Raw genomic sequence first — 20,743 nt, 5'->3', positions numbered from 1 at the left:
GCCTTTGGCACAGCCAAAAGGTGTGAGTCATTTGTTGCTGTTCGCTGTTTGGTGATGTTACAATTCCTGTATTTCAATCTTAAACTCACTAGCCCCTTTATAACCTGTACCCAATTTTCCAACTCTAACTGTGCATGAAATGTCTGTTGATTAACTGTATAACCTCTCTTCATTTAATGTAACCATGTATTATCATAACTCTGTGCCCAGGGCATACTTGAAAACGAGAGGTAACTCAATGTATTACTTCCTGGTAAAACATTTTATAAATAAATAATTATTAGGGGACTGAGTATTGCTAGTACTGTATATTGATTTAAACTCAGCCTGTAGTGCTTATTAGGAAGCTACTCCTCTTAGGCAGTGATACCAAAAATCGCCGGCAACGCCGTGTGGTGCCGCGCAGCTGGAAAACAAATTGCTGTAATCCGCTGATGGTATACATACCAGCGCGCCGCCTGTAGCTGCAGGGCGGCAGTCTCCTGAAGAGATTTGTAAAATTGCTTCTGGCAGACGACGGCCACGTCACGTGAGCGGTTCAGCCAATGAGGGTGAACCGCTCACGGCCATGCATCCACCATTTGCAGAAAATCTGTCCTGCGCTTCTGTGTTTAATACAAGTGCCACCCAGTGGGTGTATGTCAGACACTGGAGCTAAATGCGAGGGAGCTTGGCATGGCCAAAGAGTTGACCGGTTGCAGGGGGGATATCAATCTTACCTCACCTGCTCCTCCGGTCTGGAACCCGCTCTCCTCGCCAGCTCCTGCGTGCCGCCGTCTGGGACGTCAGGAAAGAAGAAATTCGGCGCAACTGCGCATGTCTGAAGAATGAAGCTCCCGGATGTATCTTCAAAAAAACTTTATTGCACACACAAGGGCTACACCGTGATCTCCCCCTCAACGCGTTTCACCCTTACACAGAGGGCTTCGTCTTGGAGTCGACCTCCAAGACGAAGCCCTCTGTGTAAGGGTGAAACGCGTTGAGGGGGAGATCGCGGTGTAGCCCTTGTGTGTGCAATAAAGTTTTTTTGAAGATACATCCGGGAGCTTCATTCTTCAGACATGCGCAGTTGCGCCGAATTTCTTCTTCTTTCTTTTCTTTCATGCATCCACCATGCCTCCTCTGCTACATTCTCTCTTGTCTCCCCGGTATAATCAAGATGCCGTCTGCGGCAACGCGGGGTGACGTCACAGGATAGCGCTGCCGCCCTGCAGCTCTTGGTATAGTCGAGGCATTAGAGATTGTAGGCGATCTCTGTCCTTGAGACAACACTATAATTTGTAATTGTTTATTTATTACTAGTAATTCCTTTTTATTTTTCATTTTGAGTTTCACCCCTTCCTTTTAGATATTGATTATCAATAAAGATTTTAGTATTATCACCAAATTATTGGCAGTACATATTTGGGATCACATAGTGCTTTGTGGGATCCTTTTGTTTCTTTGTGTCTACATATATTGCTCTCATTTGAGCATCTTCCAAACCATACTGTACATGTTAGGCCGAGCAAGGTGCTCCGTTTTTGTTTATTGATACTGTACATACAAAAAACTAAGGCTGAGTCCATGGTGTGGGAGACCGCGCGGAAGCGTCCGCATGGGGCGCGATCAGATTGCCTGAAGGCAGTGATCGCGCCCATAGACCGTGTGGGCGCACACGGGCGAAGGCAGGAGGGGGCACGCGTTGCGTAAGAAATCAATTGAAACTGATTTCTTGGAGCAACATGCGGGTCATGTGTGCGGTTCGCCCGATGAGAGCCCCTAGGAACGCCCCCATGGCCCATTGACCATGGCCAGGGAAAGCACCCGCTTTCCCACAGTCTACGCGCGGGCGTAGGCACCATGGCACGGGCCTAAGTTAACTAACATGAGGTGGGAGAGGGGTGAGGCACTGCTGTTTCTTAAATCTTGTTACATAATAAAATGTATCTATTAACTTGTCTTTAATAAAATATATAATGTATCTAAATAAAAAAGATTCCACTTACCACTGGCATAACCAGCGTCCCACTAAACCCCTCAATGCAGGGGGGTTTGAGATCATGGGGGGGGGCAGCTGGCCAGTTGCTGGTACTGGGCCTTCTGTTTGCTGCGGGGCCCTCACTCCTCCTCGGGCAATTCCTCCCCCCCCGTCTGTTTCCCTGCCCAACCACACGCCCGCGTCACCCAACAGCATTGTCGGCACCTAGCTCCTTTCTCCCACTGTCCTACAATGACGCAGCCAGGGCCGGAGAAGACCTATCTACACTCCCCAAGGTAAAATTCATTCTTAAAGGGGGTAGGAGAATTGAGTGTGGGGGACGGGCGGGGAATTGAGTGTGAGGAGGGGGATGTGTGAGATAATGGGATTGAGAGGGAAATAAATAAATAGGGGGTGAGAGAGTGAGGTGTGTGAGAGGGGGAAGTGTAGTAGAAAAGGGGGGGGGAGGTTGCAAGACCGCCTCAGTGAAAACTAGATGTATTTTTTGTTATTTGGGGGCCCCTTTAAAATGTTTTCAGGGGGGCACAAAAAATGTAGTTATGCCACTGCCACCTATTATTGTAATATTAAAATTCAGGCTTAGAGTGGGTGTAAAGTAAACAAACATCCAGCAGCGGATTTCGATATCCGCTGCCCCATGGCACTTAAATATACCGTCTGCCTCCTCCTTCCGATTCGCGACGTCTGACATCACCAAAGTGACATCACACGGCGTCTCATTGCCATGGTAACACGACATCACTTGACGCCACAAGGTCACGTTGTCATGGCAACAAGCAGCTGTCTGACGCCACGTTGGTGACATCCGTGCCGTTATGTGACGCTGCGAATCGAAAGGACGGCAGAAAGTAGACAGCAAAGAAGCGCATATGTAAGTGACTTCCCATTAGGTCCGATAGTCCTGAGAGCCGGGCAAATGTTTATGGGGGCGGACATTTTTGCCGACCTAGGCCCGGACCTAACGGGAAATCTGCCACTGCAAACATCTCCAGTAGTGTAGCAAGCAAAAAAAAAACTAGTAAAAGCTATGTAAGTGCATTTAGCAATTTTCCACAGGGTCCCAAAGCCTGTGTCGTTTCCATTGTCACATCATACAATGAGTACACTGCAGCTGTGAAGTGCAGATGAGCACAGCGTGCCAGCCTGTGACACTTTGCCAGGACTTCACATTGACCACGGGCCGCGCTCTTTCCGCCAGTGCTCAGCAGCTCCCGTGCTCCCTCTTCCGGCCGCTCCCCCGCACTGCAGCCCGCGGTGACGCGCCTGCAGGCGGAATGTCAGGGCGGCTTTGTGACGCTCATCCGGTGTGTATGCGCGTCGGTGTGTGCGGGACAGTGCGCAGCCGCCACCAGGGAGGAGGCCGTAGAAGTGTGTGTGTGTGTACGAGGGATTTGCGGGGAGGTCCATCCGGGCCGGGGTTGGATTCTGGATCAATTACAGAAGGAGGAGGAGGGGCGGCCGGGAGAGGGCACCAAGCCTGCACCCCGGGGTCCTGCATCAGCGCCAGGCGCAGCCGTGTACAGACCTAGGGAGTGGGCACCCGCACACCCTGCACCCGGAGTGTGTGTATCCGCACATCTTGCACCCGGGGCACCGCCAGCATCCACAGCTGCAGAGTGTGTGCATCCTGTGGCGCTCTTTCCCAGAGTAGCAGAGGGTGCATGCCAACACCTGGCATCCCTGGACCCTGCTCCCGCCCGCAGAGCAGCAGCACAGGGTGCATACTCGCACCCTGCACCTGTATTCATTGCAGGCTTTTGCACACCCGCATACCCCGCACTCTTGGACCCTACAGCACTCTTGGCTGCAGAGCTCGCCCCCTTGCACAGGGAAGCCGAGTACACCCACCTCTATCCTGTGCCCTTGTACCCTGTGCCTGGATACAGAGGAGCCGGCAGTGCGCCCTTATACATACCAGAAGAGTCTGTGTCCATATACCCTGCTGCCCCATCACACAAAGCGGCAGCACTGCTGGTATCCTCAAACCTCACTCCCACCCCAGCAGCGGAACCTACCCCTGGCTGCGAGCCAGCCCTGGGGCCCACCCTGGAAGGGGCAGCTGGAGGTCCCCTGACAGTGTCCCGAGTATCGGTGGTGACCGCGGCCAGTGGGCAGGATGATGACAGCAAGCTGAGCCAGGAGAAGAGGGAGAAAAAGACCAACCACATCATGCTGGTCAGAAGGATCATCATGAAAGTTGGGAGCGCGGTGAGTGCAGCTAATAGTGTGCCCAGGGCTTTACAGGTTTGGTGCCCAGGCGTATGCAGTGCATCTGTTCCGTGGTTAAGAAATATAACCATCACCTGGTATATAAAGTGCACGGTGTAACTCCTGCTTTTAGGATCTCACGTTGGGGGCAAAATTGCTATGTGGTGTTCTGCCTAGGGCAGGCTAAATATGGACTGTGCTCCTAAACTGTGCTATTCATGTACTTGCACCCATAGGTGAGCAGCACACCGGGGATGTGCAGAACACAAATACTTCACATCTTGCAACCACTTGCTGTGTTTGCTGATGCTTGATTCGGTAACATGATATTTTAGGGGTAAGGAGATGCCCCAGGTATGTGTGCCAGGCAATGTCTTTCCCTCAGGTGCTCTGACAGCCCAGCCTATGCACGAGACGCATTCATATGTAAAAGAGGCATCGCATACTGTACGTAATGGGCATAATATGTCTTCACTTGTCAAGGCTGAACTCTAGTAACCTGCTCACTGCCCGGGGATACCTGCAAGTATGTCGCTGATATGATGGAGCCTCTGTACCATGCTCAGTTTGTGCATTGGAGGGTATATAGTACATGGTTTGTTAGTTTTACTTTCATATTAGAATAGCTGAAGCTTGTGAGATTGTCTGGTGCTAAGGAAATTTCACATAGTGTGTGTGTGTGTGTGTGTGTGTGTATATATGTATGTGTATATATCACATGTGTTGCGTAATGAAGCATGTATGGATGCAGTTTGTTAAATAACTCTCTTCCTGTACTAATGTATTTATGCCAGTTCAGTGCTCAGTGTGACATTTTTGGGTAAAATCTTGTACATTTTAGAACGAACAGCACAGTTTTGCTAGAAATAGGGGGACAAAAAAGTACTTGGCAAATCAAATGACCCCAGATTCCCCCATGATTCAATTTACTTGAACCTTTGTAAAGGAAGTAAACTGCAAAAGTGCAGAGCAATTGATAAAAAAATTAAATAAAAAATGGATTCACATTTTATATAAGGAATACCTGCTTAAATAATATTTATGATAAAAAATACATGACACAGTCGTGTGGGGGTGTGTGTAAATGTGTTTTACTCCAGTGTTACCAGTAACCGTTATTGAAAGTTATGTTGTGCATCTAAAACTAGTTTTTACTATTCTGCCACATTAATCACCTTGTCTCTATAATTGAATAGATGTAAACAGCTCAATGTATAAATGCTAAACTCAAAATAATAATATATATTTTCACAATGTTTTGAATTTCGACGCAGCCACTTAAGTTAGTACATACAGTATAACGGATATAAAAATGCAAAGTGACATTTTCACACGCAACCAGCCTGGCAGGTTCAATTTAGGATACATAGCCCTTTCTAGCATGAATTAGGATGTATTTTACTTTAGAAAGGATTTCTAAACACCACACACACATTACAGCGGCGCGAAATCGTTCTTTTCCCTGTCTTCTCCCCGATTGGCCTGCTCCACACTCACTGCCGTGCGCGCTCGCGGCCCTTTTATAGAAAGGCTGACTAACCACAGTCAACTAGAACTGCCACGCGTGCGGTGGTTAGTCAGGCCCACTATAGAGCAGCCCTAAGGCCGAGTCCATAGACGGACAGGCCGCGCTGAGCCGTTGCGGACGCTCCGCGCTGAGCCCCTGCATCCTCAATGAGGATGCATTGAGAGGGGGCTCACGCGAGCGTCCGCAGGCGTGCTGACGAGATGGAGTTTTCAGCCGAGCGCCAAGCTGTTTTTCAGCGCGCTGTCGGCTGAAAACATCCAATCAGCGCGAAGCTGCGTCAACGTCACAGCGCCGTGACGTTGACGTCAGTGTGTCGCGGGTGATTGGCCCAGCGACGTCACTGCCCCGCCTCCCACCACCTCCCCCCGCATCCCTATCGCTCCCGCTGTCTCGCCTGTATGTGCATAGAATCGCACAGCTTCAGCAGGCGAGCCTCAGCGTCAGCGCTGTTCAGCACGGCTCCCCCCTCTATGGCCCGGGCCTTAGATGTGTGAATCAAATCTTGTGGCCACCCACCACAACACAGTAAGGAGACAATTAAGCAATATATCTACATATACTCATCAAAGGCTGAACTTGGTTATTTTCAACATATTCGCGTGTGTAGATATATACATTTTTTTTTGGCAGACATTGTCCTGTGACACTGACTAAATCCCCTCCAGCAGTAAATTGGTTCTTTTTTTTTTCTGAGGATAGGCCCGTACACTGTCATGAGCATCTTCCCACAAGACATTCATGGTGCGTCCCCAAAAGCTGATGCGTTGGTGCTGTGCAAACATTGACATCAAAGTGACATATTTCCCGCTGGGTTCTCATTTACCTGTGTCTGTCAATGCTTCATTACTTCAGCATTGTTATATGTTTGGTTAGTTTTGAAGCTGGATATTGCAGTGAAACTAGCAATTGAACTTTGGTTTCCTAGTTGTCTCCTGTACAGTTACTTATTTCATATCCACTGGAGACTGGTGGCACTAAAAACAAATTCCAGTTATTACTTAATCCTGAATTAAAAATAGAAGTCCTTTCATAAGCACAGGTTATGTGTAGTTAATCCTAGTTAATGCATCTTTTAGCAGGAGTGGAGGGAGGGATTAAGGCAGCAATTCTGACTGCATGTTTATTTAATCTCACTTCGTGGGTCCCCTGAATTTGGTGGTCTCCCAACATCTGGGCCTCCCTGATTTCGGCAGCAGACTACAAACATGGTTGCTGGGATCACCAGTAAAAAATCAGTTGCAGCTTTTGTATTGGCTGCAGGAGCGGGCCCCGAGTCCGGTGGCCATTTTGTTCTAGTTTGCCTGGTGGAGCCTTGGTCCATCCTTGGATCGCCGCTGTGGAACAAGGTGGTCCTCGTATGTAAGGGGCACCTTCTTTTATCAAGATTTGGTTAAAAAAAAATAAAAAACATCTTTAAACCCAGGATTGCTGCTTTCAATTGCTAAATATTAGCAGATGTGTATTGTTTTTTTCAAAGGGCTCAAATCTCTTAAAATAATCTACCCTCCTGCAAGCCTCCTTCCCCCTCAACTTTCAGGAGCTTTGATACAATAAAGGGAAAAAGGTTCCTTCGAAAACCTTATTGCGTGTGATACAAAAACATGGCAGAATAGAATCGGATGAAGCTTTAATTTCAGTCTAATGGTGTCACCGCCCTCCGTGTGTGCAGAATTACTGTGGAGCTTCCAGAGTCACTCCCCAAAATGTCTTGCCACGGTGGATGCAAAGCATTGTGGGGAGTGACTTTGGGAGCTCCTACTGTAATTGACAGCTATACCACGCATGCTAAGGTTCAGATGGGGGCCTTACTAAGTGTGCAGTCCTCCTACGGGGTCAGGAACCCACTATACTGCCTGGTATCCACCATTACCATTTTTTTTTTGGAGACCCCTCACGACCCCATGTTCCGAATTATTCTTCTAGATCAGTGTTTTTCAACAGGTGTTCCTAGGAACCCTTTTGGTACCCCGGGCATCCCTGAAGGATTCCCTGCAATTTTCAGGTCACTTTAAAATTGTACCAAATACAGAAGAAGTTACAATGCATCTGATCTCAGACACGCTGTTAGAGAGGGTTGAAGTTCTTTAAAATGAATCTGATCTCTGACACTCTATTAGAGAGGGTTGGGGTTCCTTTGGCTGCGCTTATAGTGTCTGGCGATGCGACGTCGCTCCAAAACAAATAACAAATACATTGACTCCGTCGCAAGCGCTTATAGTAAGCGCGACCGAGCGGCCAAAAATTTTGAAGCCGGGTAAATTTGATTTTTTAGAAACCTTCGCCACGTGACTGTCTCTAACCAATCAGAGAGCCTTGCCAGCCTCCTTCGTGACGTCACTGGCCTTGTCGCCAGCGACGTCGCTTAAAACTAAAGTTTAACTTTCGCTAGTGGCGACGGGTGACGTCATCGGTCGCGTCACGTGCACTATAAGCGTGGCCTTACAATGCATCTGATCTCAGACTCGTTATTAGAGAGTAATTTCACAAAATAAATATAGGGCTCCTTAAACAAAACATTAAAAAAAAATATATATATATATATATATATATATATATATAATATAGTGCTGCTGAAGTATTGGATGCAATTCTGCTCCTTTTTTTAGGGTGTGTTTTTTTTAAAAGCGGTATAAAGTGCTAATAATAGAAAAGTTGCTGAAAGTCACGGTGCTGTAGTCTTCGTGATTTTTGTTGGTAATATCTCTGCTCGTCTATAAGAAAACAGGCCACCATGGAAGTGAAAGTTCTATACTGTAGCTGGGCACATCTACAGTATGTAATTTACTTCCTTAGAAAGATTCACCCTTAAAATGCAATGTTACTTCTTTATATTCTGTAATCAATTAAAAGTTTTTTTTTTTATTTTTGTTTTTTTTTCCAGTGGGGCTACTGAATTCTGGCTAATTAGCTGCTTAAGTTTCTGTTTATAAAGCCATTTTTATACCATTATTATTCAAACAAAGGACAACTAATAAAACAATTTACCTGTAGATGTGAGGATTGTCTTATCACCAAAAGCATTAGTTTATCATAGCAGTATTACAATTTCATTTGGTATGAAGCCCGCCCCCCCACATCATGGCCATGCCCCCCCACATTATGGCCATGCCCCCCCCCCCGACCCGTTTTGGCCATGCCCCCCCACGCGTGAAAAATGTCACTGCAGACCGCAGATTACGGTGCAGTGACTTGCACGCGCCGCCGGCAAGCAAGGCGGCCGTGTGCAGCGGGACCTCGGCCTAAGATAGAAAGCTGTGAACAAATCTACCTAAACAAAAGTCAAGGCTGAAAGTGGGCTCGTTATTTATTATATACACAAGTGGCTGACAAAAACAAAACGAATAATAAAGTATAGAAAGGGAACCATAAATTGCATTACAACCGGATTGTAAATATGCTTTCACCTTTTAAAGCCATGATGTGGGGGGGCGGGGCCATCACACAGACACAAACGCACAACAAAGCCCCAGCTGGTGTACCCTCAGTTCATCATTAGCTCTGTTTGGGTTTTCCAGGTGGAGGGTTATATTTGTAATATTTCATTTTGATACAGCCTGCTCCCTTCTGCCTACGTAGCCTTTCCCCTGCTTCCCATCACATCCAGCGAGCTCTGTATGTTGTCCTCCCTCCCTCTGCTCAGGGAAACCCTGTTCCGGCGCTACCATTCCTCTGAAAAAGGGGGGGGGGGAGACCGGCGAGCGCACTTTATAGTAAACCTATATCCTCAACCCTGCGTTGGCCTCTGACATCATGACTACATCTACTAAATTAACACAAAATCAAATGCAGTGTTTACATCTCGCTATTTAGTAAATGTATGTGCGTGCATAGTCTTTTATTCTGATAACACCCCCGCTGCAATAGTGAACCCTCCCGGGGTTTATTTTGTGGACGTCAGTGTGTTTGTGATGTAATTTCCCCCCCCCCTCATTCCCTCCTCACCTCCTCATTGGCTGACTCGTGCACCACGTGACGCGACAGCCATTTAATCACCAGAAGCTTGTAGCTTCGGCTGGGTGATGCGTTACAGCACTCAGTCAGCCACGACGGAAGTAGCCATCGGGGACGTCCATACTGGAGGCAAGGTACTGGTGGCCCGCGTGCGCCGCCGACCGCAGCGGCTCCTTAGCCGTAGGCTGCGGCCACGTGACCGCGCACTCTCGTCCATGTGCATGACGTAACCCGCTTTTTAGCTCCAGTGATTGTTTCCAGGGTAGATGCGACGGAGAGGCGTGTCGGGGGACTTGGCTGTGACGTCACGGAGCCTGGTTCACTCTCATTGGGCGGACCGCTCACGTGATCTGGCTGTCGCGCCGTGGAATCAAATGTAACCGATTCCTCGCGCACCGCTGTCATACACGAGGGCTATGGCTGCGACCATTGCCATAAGGCATTGTGATTGCTCCGCGCGCACGCCTCCGCGCTGTTTCCTCGACTGCGGCCGCGGCCTTAATCTTGAATTTGGGCATTTTATGAGACTATTGTGTTTTTTTTGTTTGTTTTTTTTTTTTTAAACCATTTTAGTTCCCGGTAGATTTTTAATGCACTGCACCCCTTATCATTTATTTATATTGCGTCAACATATTTCTCGGCACAGTACAATGGGGTGGGGAGACAGTAACAACACATCCTAGCCGCTGCACTGAAAGGAGTAAAGGTGTCCCATAAATGTACTTCATACGGTTGGCATTCATTGGAGTTTTTAGTTCTAAACAGGTCATTTTTATGCAAGCATCTGTATCCAAGCAAGTATTGCAAGAAACCAAAGAGCAACAATATACCAGTGTAGTGGTTGTTAATTCTTTATGTACATATTGTTTTGTGTGGTGCAGAGGTGATTCAAGTTTAATGTAAATGAAATATTTTACAATTATCTCCAGTCCTAGAATATCCTCTTGAGAAACATTTTTTTTTCCCCTTCATTGTGTTTTTTTTATGATTTAGGGTTATATAAAAAGGTCAAATTTGTATATTTTGTAAAGTATACTGTGGCTGGTAAATCTAAGACGTACAGACACATTTCTGTGTGAGCCTTCATAATAACAGTCAAAGAAAAAGCGAGTGTGTTTTCATTGATGGAAAAGGGCTCAATCTCTGACACTTGCTTAGCAATGTTTCCTTATCACATTCAGCCAGTTGTTTGAATGTCTGTTAACGTTAGTTTCTGAGAAATAGCGCGCCAAACTGTAATATCATTGAGTAATTGGGAGTGAAAGGGATATTCATCATACTTCTCTTGCCAACCCTATTGCTTTAATTACTCATTTTTATATTATTGTCTCGTAGGTTAACCTACCGATTGGCAATAATGGGTTCCTGAAGGGTTCAGAAGATGCGTGAGATGCCTCTTGTTTTTGAGAGCTGTAGCGGCATGTCTTTGAGTGCCTGTTGGGTTGTTGTGTCATGAGGCCAAAAGAAAATAGGTCATTGGAGAACTGTCAGTCTAGTTTTACCCTGGCCCACATTCTTCAAAAGGATTTGATGCTCATGTGACTCACTGTCAAATCATTCCCAGTGCAGGATAGATGTGACGTTGCACACAGAAAATGAATAATGCTCTCAGTGCTGTAGGCATTATTTTAATAAACACAGCAAGGGACCTGGTAAGATTGAGGCCCAGATTGAAAACACCGGAGTACTCCTGCATGACTTTCATTGCCTTTATAAGACTGTTGACCTGTGGGAATATTTCAGTGTAGAGTAATGACGGCTTCCAGATCCCTTCCCATGAACTTCCATAAGGCTTTAGCTATGCGAATATCAAAGCCTGACCTACAGATGTGTTTTTCCACTGGAATGTCCTAAAGAGTTTTACGATACAAGGCGCCTGGTTGAAAGAGGGGAAACGCTGAAGTTCACAATAATACTGGCTATCCCTCTGATTTCTCCCATGTTAGGATGAGGACCCACTGCGGTCAGCGGCGCGCGCGGGACACCAGCCCTTACCTCCAGTCTGGTTGTCCCTGCTCCCTCCTTCCGATGTGGCTCACTACGTACTGTGACGCGTCAGCCGGCCAGAGCTCCAAGGCTCTGGTGTTTTGGAGCGGTGACGTGTCACGTGGTGTCGCAGTGAGCCAATGAGGAGGAGAGCTGTCTGGAGTTATGTGAGGGAGGCTTCAGGGAGGTGAGGGGGGGGAGGTGCAGCGATTTTTCTGGGTATTTTTCAGAAGATAGGGAGTGCTTTAATTTGTGCGCACAAATCCACATGTAGTAATGAGATAGTGAACACACTAAATGTCCTCAGATCAGTGTACGATGTGACAACCCATAGATTTCCAGGGCTGCATAGTGTCCTTGACTGTGCTGCCTTGGTACAAATGAACTCTGCAGCACCAACAAAGGGAGCCCCCCTGCTCCCTCCCAGGCCGAGGACAGACTCTCTCTCCTCATTATGTTACTGTGTGAGCCGAGCTCCTCTGCAGGGCGAGGGAACCCCTGGCACAGAAAGTGTGATGGCCCCGCACCCTCATGTCATTGCCGCGCCCACCCAACCCATTTTGGCCACTCCCCCCGCTACCAAAAAAGTTTAGCGCAGATCGCGGTGCAGGGATTTGCACGCTCCGCCGGGAAAGCCTTACAAGCCAAAGCTATAGGCACAGACCTCTTGACCGCACATTTTCTTTGTGAGGACCCAATTAAGATTTATTTGAGCGTTAAGTCAGATATTTAGTGTGTGCGTACAGTATTGGATTTCACATAAATCCAGGGAGAGACTGATGCCTCGCCTCACTAAATTCATGATGCTATGCCCCTCTTTAGTTTAATTAAAAACAAAAACTGTAAGCGAGGAAGCTTATTAATATAGAAAATAATAATAATGCTTTGCCTTATTTGTTCGGCCAACTCTCCAACCATGGTTGTTGCCTCTGTGCCTTTTTGTCTCGGAGAGAAACAATTTGTGTGATCCCTCAAGAAAAAAGGGAGAGTGTTATCACATGGTTGCCTGTGAATGAAAGAAGGAACAGTTACAGTAGAGGAAGTGATAAAATAATAAACAGGAGGGGGAGGGGGGTGGGAATGGAGGGATATGAGAGGAGTGGAGGAATGTTGGTGTGGGAGGGAGAGAATGGACATTAAGCTCCTTTTTGAGAACACCCGAACCTTCTCCAGATTGGGGGGTAAAGACGACTTTTTTTTTTAAATCTATTCTTGATAGTCCTCTTAAAGGTGCAATCCAAGCAATAATACTATGTGTTTTTTTTTTTATTTTATTTATTTTTTTAAATTAAAGCAGTTTTGTAGTACAGACAGTCTTCGCTTTTCCGACAGAATGTGTCCTGCAAACCCATGTCGGAAAGCGGGACCCCATGTTAACCGGCGCCGGATAATGCGTTTTTGGACTGCATTATGCGCCGTCGGAAAACGCATCCGACGGAAAGTGGAACGTCGTAAAGCGAGGACTACCTGTATTAGATAAAACTTACTACTTTTTTTTTTCCATACAACTCTTAATGCCATTTTGAATAAGTTTTAATATACTCTTATCAATATAATCATTTGATTTCAATAGCAGGCTTTATCAGTGCAAGAACTTTCACACACTCCTGTTTTGTGATCATTTTTTGCCAATATTCCCAGCAGTTTGAGGTGTAAACTGTAACATTAGATAATGGCAGCATAGATAATTAATTTTCAATGAAGGCAATCAAAGCCTGCATATATTAAAACCCCAAATATCTTTTTTTATTATTTTTTTTAAACTGCTTGTATTGCCACCTTTAAGTTTTGCTGGTTGCAGTATTCCATATTTAAATCCAAGAGATTAGAATTCTTCTCTCACATGTTTTGCAAGGTCTGCTGTGATTGTAATTTCCTTGCCCTCCAAGGAACTTATGGCTTTGATTTTTAGCTTCTTTTAATATCAAACTTGTGGGTGTCCTAATATGTTGCCGATTTTATTGGACAAAGTCTAATCTGCCATATTAAATGCAATGTGTACTTTTTCTATTTCAAATGGTTTGCTAAACTGTATGTCTAACAGTTTAGGTATTAGATTTTCAATAAAAGAGGTGTAGTCATTCCTTTCAAGACCTTTGATGCCTAACTTTTGAATATTAGAGCACTGGTCCCTCTATTTTCAGCATCTTCTGTGGCATCCACAAACATTTTGAGGTCTTTAATAGCTGCTGACCAGCTGATTAGTATGTCCTCCAATTTGCTTCCTACTTCACTCACCCTGCTGTTGAAAGAGTTAACCTCTGATCTTAATTTTGATATATCCTCTTTAATTTCAAGGAAGAAAGTAGAGAGATTCATTATGAATGTTTTCAAGCAGTGCAGCTCCCTAAAGATTGCAGACTTGGAAGAGATCAGAGAAGATTGTAGATAGGCTTGCTTTTCTCACGTAGATGAACTAGCTCTAGACCTTTTGGGTCGGGTTTTATCCATGCGTGTGCCATCTGACCTGTGTTGCTTGGCTGAAGTCATCTTTATAAAAAAAAAGCTGTGTGTGCTGTGCACGCGCATAGTAAGTGAAACTTCATTGACTTTTGTCACAGAAATTGACTTATAACGCGCGTGCTCGGCACACATGTGTCAGTGTGTCAGTCAGTGAGTATGTATGTGTTTGTTTGTGTGTGTGTGTGTCAGTCAGTGTATGTATCTGTGCCGGTCAGTGTATGTATCTGTACCGGTCAGTGTGTGTATTTGTGTCAGTCATTTTGTGTGTGTGTGTGTGTGTGTGTGTGTGTGTGTATGTCTCTCTCTCTCTCTGTGTTGTGTGAATGTCTCTCTGTGTCGGTCAGTGAGTGTATGTGTGTCAGTCAGTGTGCGTGCGTATGTGTGTCAGTCAGTGTGCGTATGTGTGACAGTCAGTGTGCGTGCGCGTGCGTCAAAGTGTGCATGCGTCAGTGTGTGTGTGTGTGTGTGAGTGTATGTCTCTCTCTCTCTGTGTTGTGTTAATGTCTCTCTGTGTCGGTCAGTGAGTGTATGTGTATCAGTCAGTGTGCGTGCGTATGTGTGTCAGTCAGTGTGCGTGCGCGTGCGTCAAAGTGTGCATGCGTCAGTGTGTGTGTGTATGTGTTTATTGGCAGCAGTACCAGCATCATGAATGTTGAGCGGGTGGGGGAGCTCACAGTGGGGGGGAAGGAATAGGCACATCATTCAGGGGCGGTGTTCGGTACATCACTGGGGTGTGCGTGCGTGTGTCAGTGTGTGTCAGAGTGTGCGCGTGCGTGCGTCAGTGTGTGCGCGTGCGTGCGCGTGCGTCAGAGTGTGTGCGCGTGCGTCAGAGTAAGTGTGTGTGTGTCAGTCAGTGTGTGTGTGTGCGTCAGAGTAAGTGTGTGTGTGTCAGTCAATGTGTGTGTCAGTCAATGTGTGTCTGTCAGTGTGTGTGTGTCTGTCAGTGTATGTGTATCTCTCTGTGTGTACCGTATGTCTCTCTGTCTGTGTCCTGCCCCCTCTCTCCTGACTCCCCCCACCCCCGACGGAGCTGCGGACCCGGGGGGCTCAGTCTAAGTCTTGTGAGCAGATACCCCCCCCACCCCCCGGCGGCGCGCTCAAGCTCCCCCCTTCCCCACCCCCCGGCGGCACGCTCAAGCTCCCCCCTTCCCCACAACCCGGTGGCGCGCTCAAGCTCCCCTTCCCCACAACCCGGCGGCGCGCTCAAGCTCCCCCCTTCCCCACAACCCGGCGGCGCGCTCAAGCTCCCCCCTTCCCCACAACCCGGCGGCGCGCTCAAGCTCCCCCCTTCCCCACAACCCGGCGGCGCGCTCAAGCTCCCCCCCCGTCGGCGCGCTCAAGCTCCCCCCTTCCCCACCCCCCCCCCGGCGGCGCGCTCAAACCACCCTATTCCCAGGCGCCGCTGCCAGCCGCTTCTGCGCATGCGTGGCGCGCGGCATGGCAGTGGGCGGGGAACGGCGCCGCAGAGGAGTCTCCCGCCCGGCGGCAGAGGAGTGTCCAGCCCCGCGGCAGAGGACTCTCCAGCCCGTGTATCCTGTGGCAGCAAGCCCACCTGCGGAGGTATGTGTATGTAATTATGTGTGTTTGTTTGTGTCAGTGTGTTTGAGTGTGTTTGCTCCGGGGGCAGGGGGACTTGCAGGGTGACAGAGGAGTGCAAAGCCGGGGCCATGAGTGTTTGCTCCGGGGGCAGGGGGACTTGCAGGGTGACAGAGGAGTGCAAAGCCGGGGCCATGAGTGTTTGCTCCGGGGGCAGGGGGACTTGCAGGGTGACAGAGGAGTCTGTATGCTTCTGACATAAGAGGAATAACAGCGGTGGGACCGGAGCAGCTTCAGACAGCTGACGGAGTTCCCCCACCAGCGCCTGACGTCACTGGGACGTATAGTAGCGTTAGGAGCGGCGGCGGCGGCTATCGGCGCCGCCGCCGCATATGTCTGCGGCCGTGTGGGGGGAGCGGGGGCCATTAGGAGCGGCGCCGGCGGCTATCGCCGCCGCCGCCGCATCTGATTTGTGGAGCGGGTGTGATGTCAGTGTTGGGGTCGGGCTGAGCCAGAACACAGCCCGGCCTCAACTGCCAGCACTGACGTCACATCCGTTTCATTTCTGTCTCCACAATTCTTTTTTGCCCTAGTTTGAATGAGGTGCCACTAAGGAAGTTTCACTTCAAAAAGTTGTAAAGTAAACCTGTATCTGCAGTAAATAATGTTTATAGCACTTTTTTGTGGATTGTTTTGCTGCAGCTCTGTCTCTAGACATCCATCTTGGCGCTGGCTCACTAGCCTCCCTCTGAATCTACATTTGAAAGTTGTGTTGGCACACTCAAGAACAAGGAAGGGAACGCTGTGCTTGGGGTCCAACGAATCAAATCGCGTTATAAGCGGATCGCTTTAGAAATAATTTACAATTGTATGCATTGTACAATAAAGTATTTAAGATACCAATAATCGTGTTGTAAAGTATTCATAGATACGGAAATTTGGAGCCACGCTTGCATCGCGTTGTAAAGGATCGCGCTACAACTGGGTTGAGCTGCATTAGTACTTCTAATGCTGGTTCGAGACTGGCAAACCTATGTGAGACATGGGGGATGGCTTGATTATGCTCTTGGCAAGGCAGTCATAGTAAAATTGAGAAAATGTCACCCAATCGTGCTTTCACTGTTATTGTATATTTATGAAACATGATTATCACAGTGGCTTTAAAGGTACTGTCTCCGGTAGCTGACCTATTTACAACATTCTGTAAAGAATGAAACAGCTTAGTGGTCTTCACACTTCCTTAGACAAATGTAACCTTGCTTAAAGCAAACACTTGGATGTTTTCTGTTTCTTTAGAAACTAAACATGATTTATTTTTAATTTTCCCTCTGAGTGGGGCTATGTCTGCCAATTAAGTGGTTCCTCTACCATTATGCCACCATGTCCTTCCGAAAGCAAATTTTAGGTAAAGCAGCAGGTGAAAATGGGCGCTTTTTGTTTTGTTTGAACACTGACATCAGACTAAGGCTGAGTCCAGCGCTGACCCGTGCTGAGGCGCGCTGACGCTTGTCAGTGAGCCCCTGCAGCCACAATAAGAGCGGCTTTAGCAGGGACTCGCGCAGGCGTGCGGAGGCGTAGCTCTTAATTATTTTTTTAGTTTCGCCGCTCACGGGAGCGCAGGGCCGGTCACATGAGCGGTTTGCCCAACTGGCACACCCCTAGACACGCCCACGGACGGCGTGCGTACCATGGCCATGGAAAGCACCCGCTTTCCCTCAGCCTCAGCGTGCCTCCGTACGGCTGGAGTAATTTCATCCGTGCAGAGGCATGCAGAGGCTGAGGGAAAGCACGTGCTTTCCATGGCCATGGTACGCGCGCCATCTGTGGGCGTGTCTAGGGGTGTGCCAGTGACGTCACAGGGCTGGTTCGCCCTCATTGGGCGAACCGCTCACGTGACCAGCCTGACACGCCAAGAAATCAGTTTCAACTGATTTCTTGCGCAACACGCGCCCTCTCTCGCTTCCGCCTGCACGCTGCATAGACGCGAACACTGCCTAAAGGCAGTCTGTTCGCTGAGCATGCGGACGCGTCCGCACGGTCTGCCATACCATGGACGTAGCCTTAAGGAAGTAGCCAGAAGATAACAGACCCCTCCCAAGTCTAAGCTCCAACGTGTTTACAAACTAGCTTTAAAAATGATTGAATACAATTTATTGGTGTCTGATTTCGATAAAAAGGTATTAATCACCCAGATTTACTCCCGTAACACCTAGTATTGCTACTTCGTGTACACTTTGGTCCTAGGAGTTAATGCCCCTTTAAATAAAACCCACCAGGGTAACATATATTTGTGCCTAATAAAAAAGGGAAAAGCTTGTGTCTGAGGGATTAGCTTTATTTTCATAAATCCCTGTTGAAATTTAGATCTAAAGACTTTAAGAATGCAAAGCTGTTTTGTTAAAGGCTCCTTGGGCTAGAGTTAGTGGTGCAAAGCAATAGGACAAGCAGGGGTCCATTCACTAGAAGTGGCTATCAGGTGTTTTATTGCACAGTGTCTTATGGCTTAGCACTGCAAATAAAATCTAGCAGTAGTGCAAGTCCTGGCGGCAGTGAACAAGTTAAAACATTACATTTTATTTACATAGACAAGGAATCGCTATCAGGATGTAGTGGTCTAAACGAAATAAGTGAGTGCTGCATGGATGAAACTGTTCCCAGTTTCAGTTAAGTAGTGTCCATAAAAAAACGGCACACCTCAAAAAATGAAAAAGAAAAACACAATAGTGAAGCAAGTTCAAAAAAGAAAGCTCATATACTGGCAAAGGTGTGATATGCCTGAGCCTAGGCACTGAATGGTATCTTTTCCTCCTTTTCTCCATACAAAGTAGGTATGTAAGGAAAAATGTAGCCTCTTCATAAAGGTAAAAAAAAGAAGCTTCTTTATATATGTAACGGTGTTTCCCCCCACCCGATGGGAGATTTGTCCATTACTACTACGGTGTGTGTGTGGTGCATATACCTGCTGGTAACAGGAGGGCTGAATCGTCCGCCGATGGTAGTGGGGAAACAGGAACAGGCTTCTGGGGTTCATACTCCACATATCTCTTTAGCAGTGCAGCGCCTCCATCTGCCGTAGGCTCCAGGAACTGAAGGTTCTCTCCCACGGTAGAACTATTACCTGTTCCCCCAGTAAGGTCACGCACCAGGCAGGAGGTATAACAGGAACGGTTTATTATCTCTTCTGTACAGCACAGTTACACGGCAAGCTTCTGCCCGATGCAGTACTCTCAGCTCTCACTGAAGGATGGTCCCGGGACCGCCACTGCAGGCTAAGGGCACCCGCAGCCATCCTAGCTCTTCCCCACCTCCCTAGCAGAGGCAGAGGGTATGGTCCACACTCGCTCTCTCCCCCGGAGGGAAGAGGATTGGAGAAGGCCCAATCTCTTTTCCACTGTGTAACCTGCCTTCCTCACTGGGTGAAGGACACCAACGAATTTGGGGTGGTACTGCCCTTAAGTACTGCCAAGAGGAGTGCACCAGGTCTGGCTCATGATTGGTCATGCCCAGGCCTGATGTCACCGCTTCCCGCTGTCACTCAAGTGCAGCTCCTTGGAGGGGGAAAACCCCATATCAACTACTGGCAACCTGATTGTACCAGGGTTTACTGCCAGCCCGAGGACAGAATAGTAGCCATCAGGTGACCTGGCTACATATATAAAAACAAGTTTTAAATTTTTTGAGGTGCGCTGTTTTTTCCTGGACATTCAAATATTAAATGACTGATATGGAAGAAAACTGTTTAGTATTTCAGAACCGGTGCAGGCAGTTTTGGCTAAGATTTTGAAATACCAGGAGAAGGACGCCTTAATATTTGTTTTTCTTCTTTGGTTCGCTCTTTAGACTGGCAGGTTTGATGGAATTTGTAAACCCTATTAATGTCTGATATATTTCAGTGACGTGCTATACTAAGATTCTAAACCTGGTTAACTTTTTTTATATGTACTCTAGCATGCAATATTGGTATGAAGTACCTCTGCGCACTGCAAGACTGGCCAGCCCGCAGCCGCATGATTTTCATATTTGAGTGATGTTTGTAGCAGACGAACAGCCAAAAATTGGCTGCAAAATGAAGTGTCATGTCTACACTATTGTAGCCAATATTTTGCAACCTAAAATTATTATTCAGCAACCTTTAAGGCTTTGGCCATGGTGCCTTCGCCCGCGCTGAGGGGTGCGGAGGCTGGAAAGTGACCCACATGAAGCACCCCCAAAAGAGCAAACAAAGAACAGCACTCAGTCGTAAGATGCAAAGAAAATCCTGTATTAAGGTTCCGCAGTACATCCCTGAGGAAGGTCCTTTCTGGACCGAAACGTTGAACTAAGTGTGCTCGTGTACCATCTTAATACAGGTTTTTCTTTGCATGTTACGACTGAGTGCTGTTCTTTGTTTGCTCTTTTGGGGTTGACAATTTTTACTATTGATATCTACAATATATATATATATATATTTATTTATTTATTTATGAAATATTTTACCAGGAAGTAATACATTGAGAGTTACCTCTCGTTTTCAAGTATGTCCTGGCACAGAGTAAAACAAATAATACATGGTTACAAGTACAGTTACATAAATGAACAGGGTATACATTATATACAAGACATTGCGTGCACAGTTAAAGAAAATATATATTATGAGCGTACGAAACAGTTACAGACCAGGTTAAAATGTGAGACGGCCTTAGATTTGAAAGAACTTAAACTGGTGGTGGATGTGAGAGTCTCTGGTAGGTTGTTCCAGTTTTGGGATGCACGGTAGGAGAAGGAGGAACGTCCGGATACTTTGTTGAGCCTTGGGACCATGAATAGTCTTTTGGAGTCTTATCTCAGGTGATAAGTGCTGCAAGTGGTAGGGATGAGGAGCTTGTTCAGGTAGCTGGGTAGCTTGCCCATGAAGAATTTAAAGGCAAGACAGGAAAGGTGAACTTTGCGCCTAGACTCTAGTGTTGACCAATCTAGCAGTGATGTGTGTTGTAGTTGCATTGGAGAACATATATATGAATCTATTTTAGTGTTATGACCCTTGAGACCTGGTCTGCCTTGGAGGGGCTCAAGGGCTTACAACACTTTGGCCAAAGGGCTAAACTAAAAGA

The 20,743-nt window shown here is 47.2% G+C and overlaps 1 protein-coding gene across 1 annotated transcript in view; it reads left to right on the top strand.

The window, feature by feature from the left end:
* Positions 1-2,705: 2,705 nt before the first annotated feature.
* LOC142490977 (hippocampus abundant transcript 1 protein-like) overlaps positions 2,706-20,743 on the top strand; it is a 96,306-nt gene continuing 78,268 nt past the window's right edge. The window contains exons 1-2 of the mRNA XM_075593355.1: positions 2,706-2,775; positions 3,180-4,189. Coding sequence (XP_075449470.1) covers positions 2,706-2,775; positions 3,180-4,189 — 1,080 coding nt within the window. The remainder of the gene's footprint in view (positions 2,776-3,179; positions 4,190-20,743) is intronic.

The sequence above is a fragment of the Ascaphus truei genome, chromosome 1 (genome assembly GCF_040206685.1).
Source record: "Ascaphus truei isolate aAscTru1 chromosome 1, aAscTru1.hap1, whole genome shotgun sequence".
Taxonomy (NCBI): domain Eukaryota; kingdom Metazoa; phylum Chordata; class Amphibia; order Anura; family Ascaphidae; genus Ascaphus; species Ascaphus truei.
The sequence above is the reverse complement of the archived record's forward strand: the minus strand, read 5'-3'. Positions and strand labels throughout refer to the sequence as shown.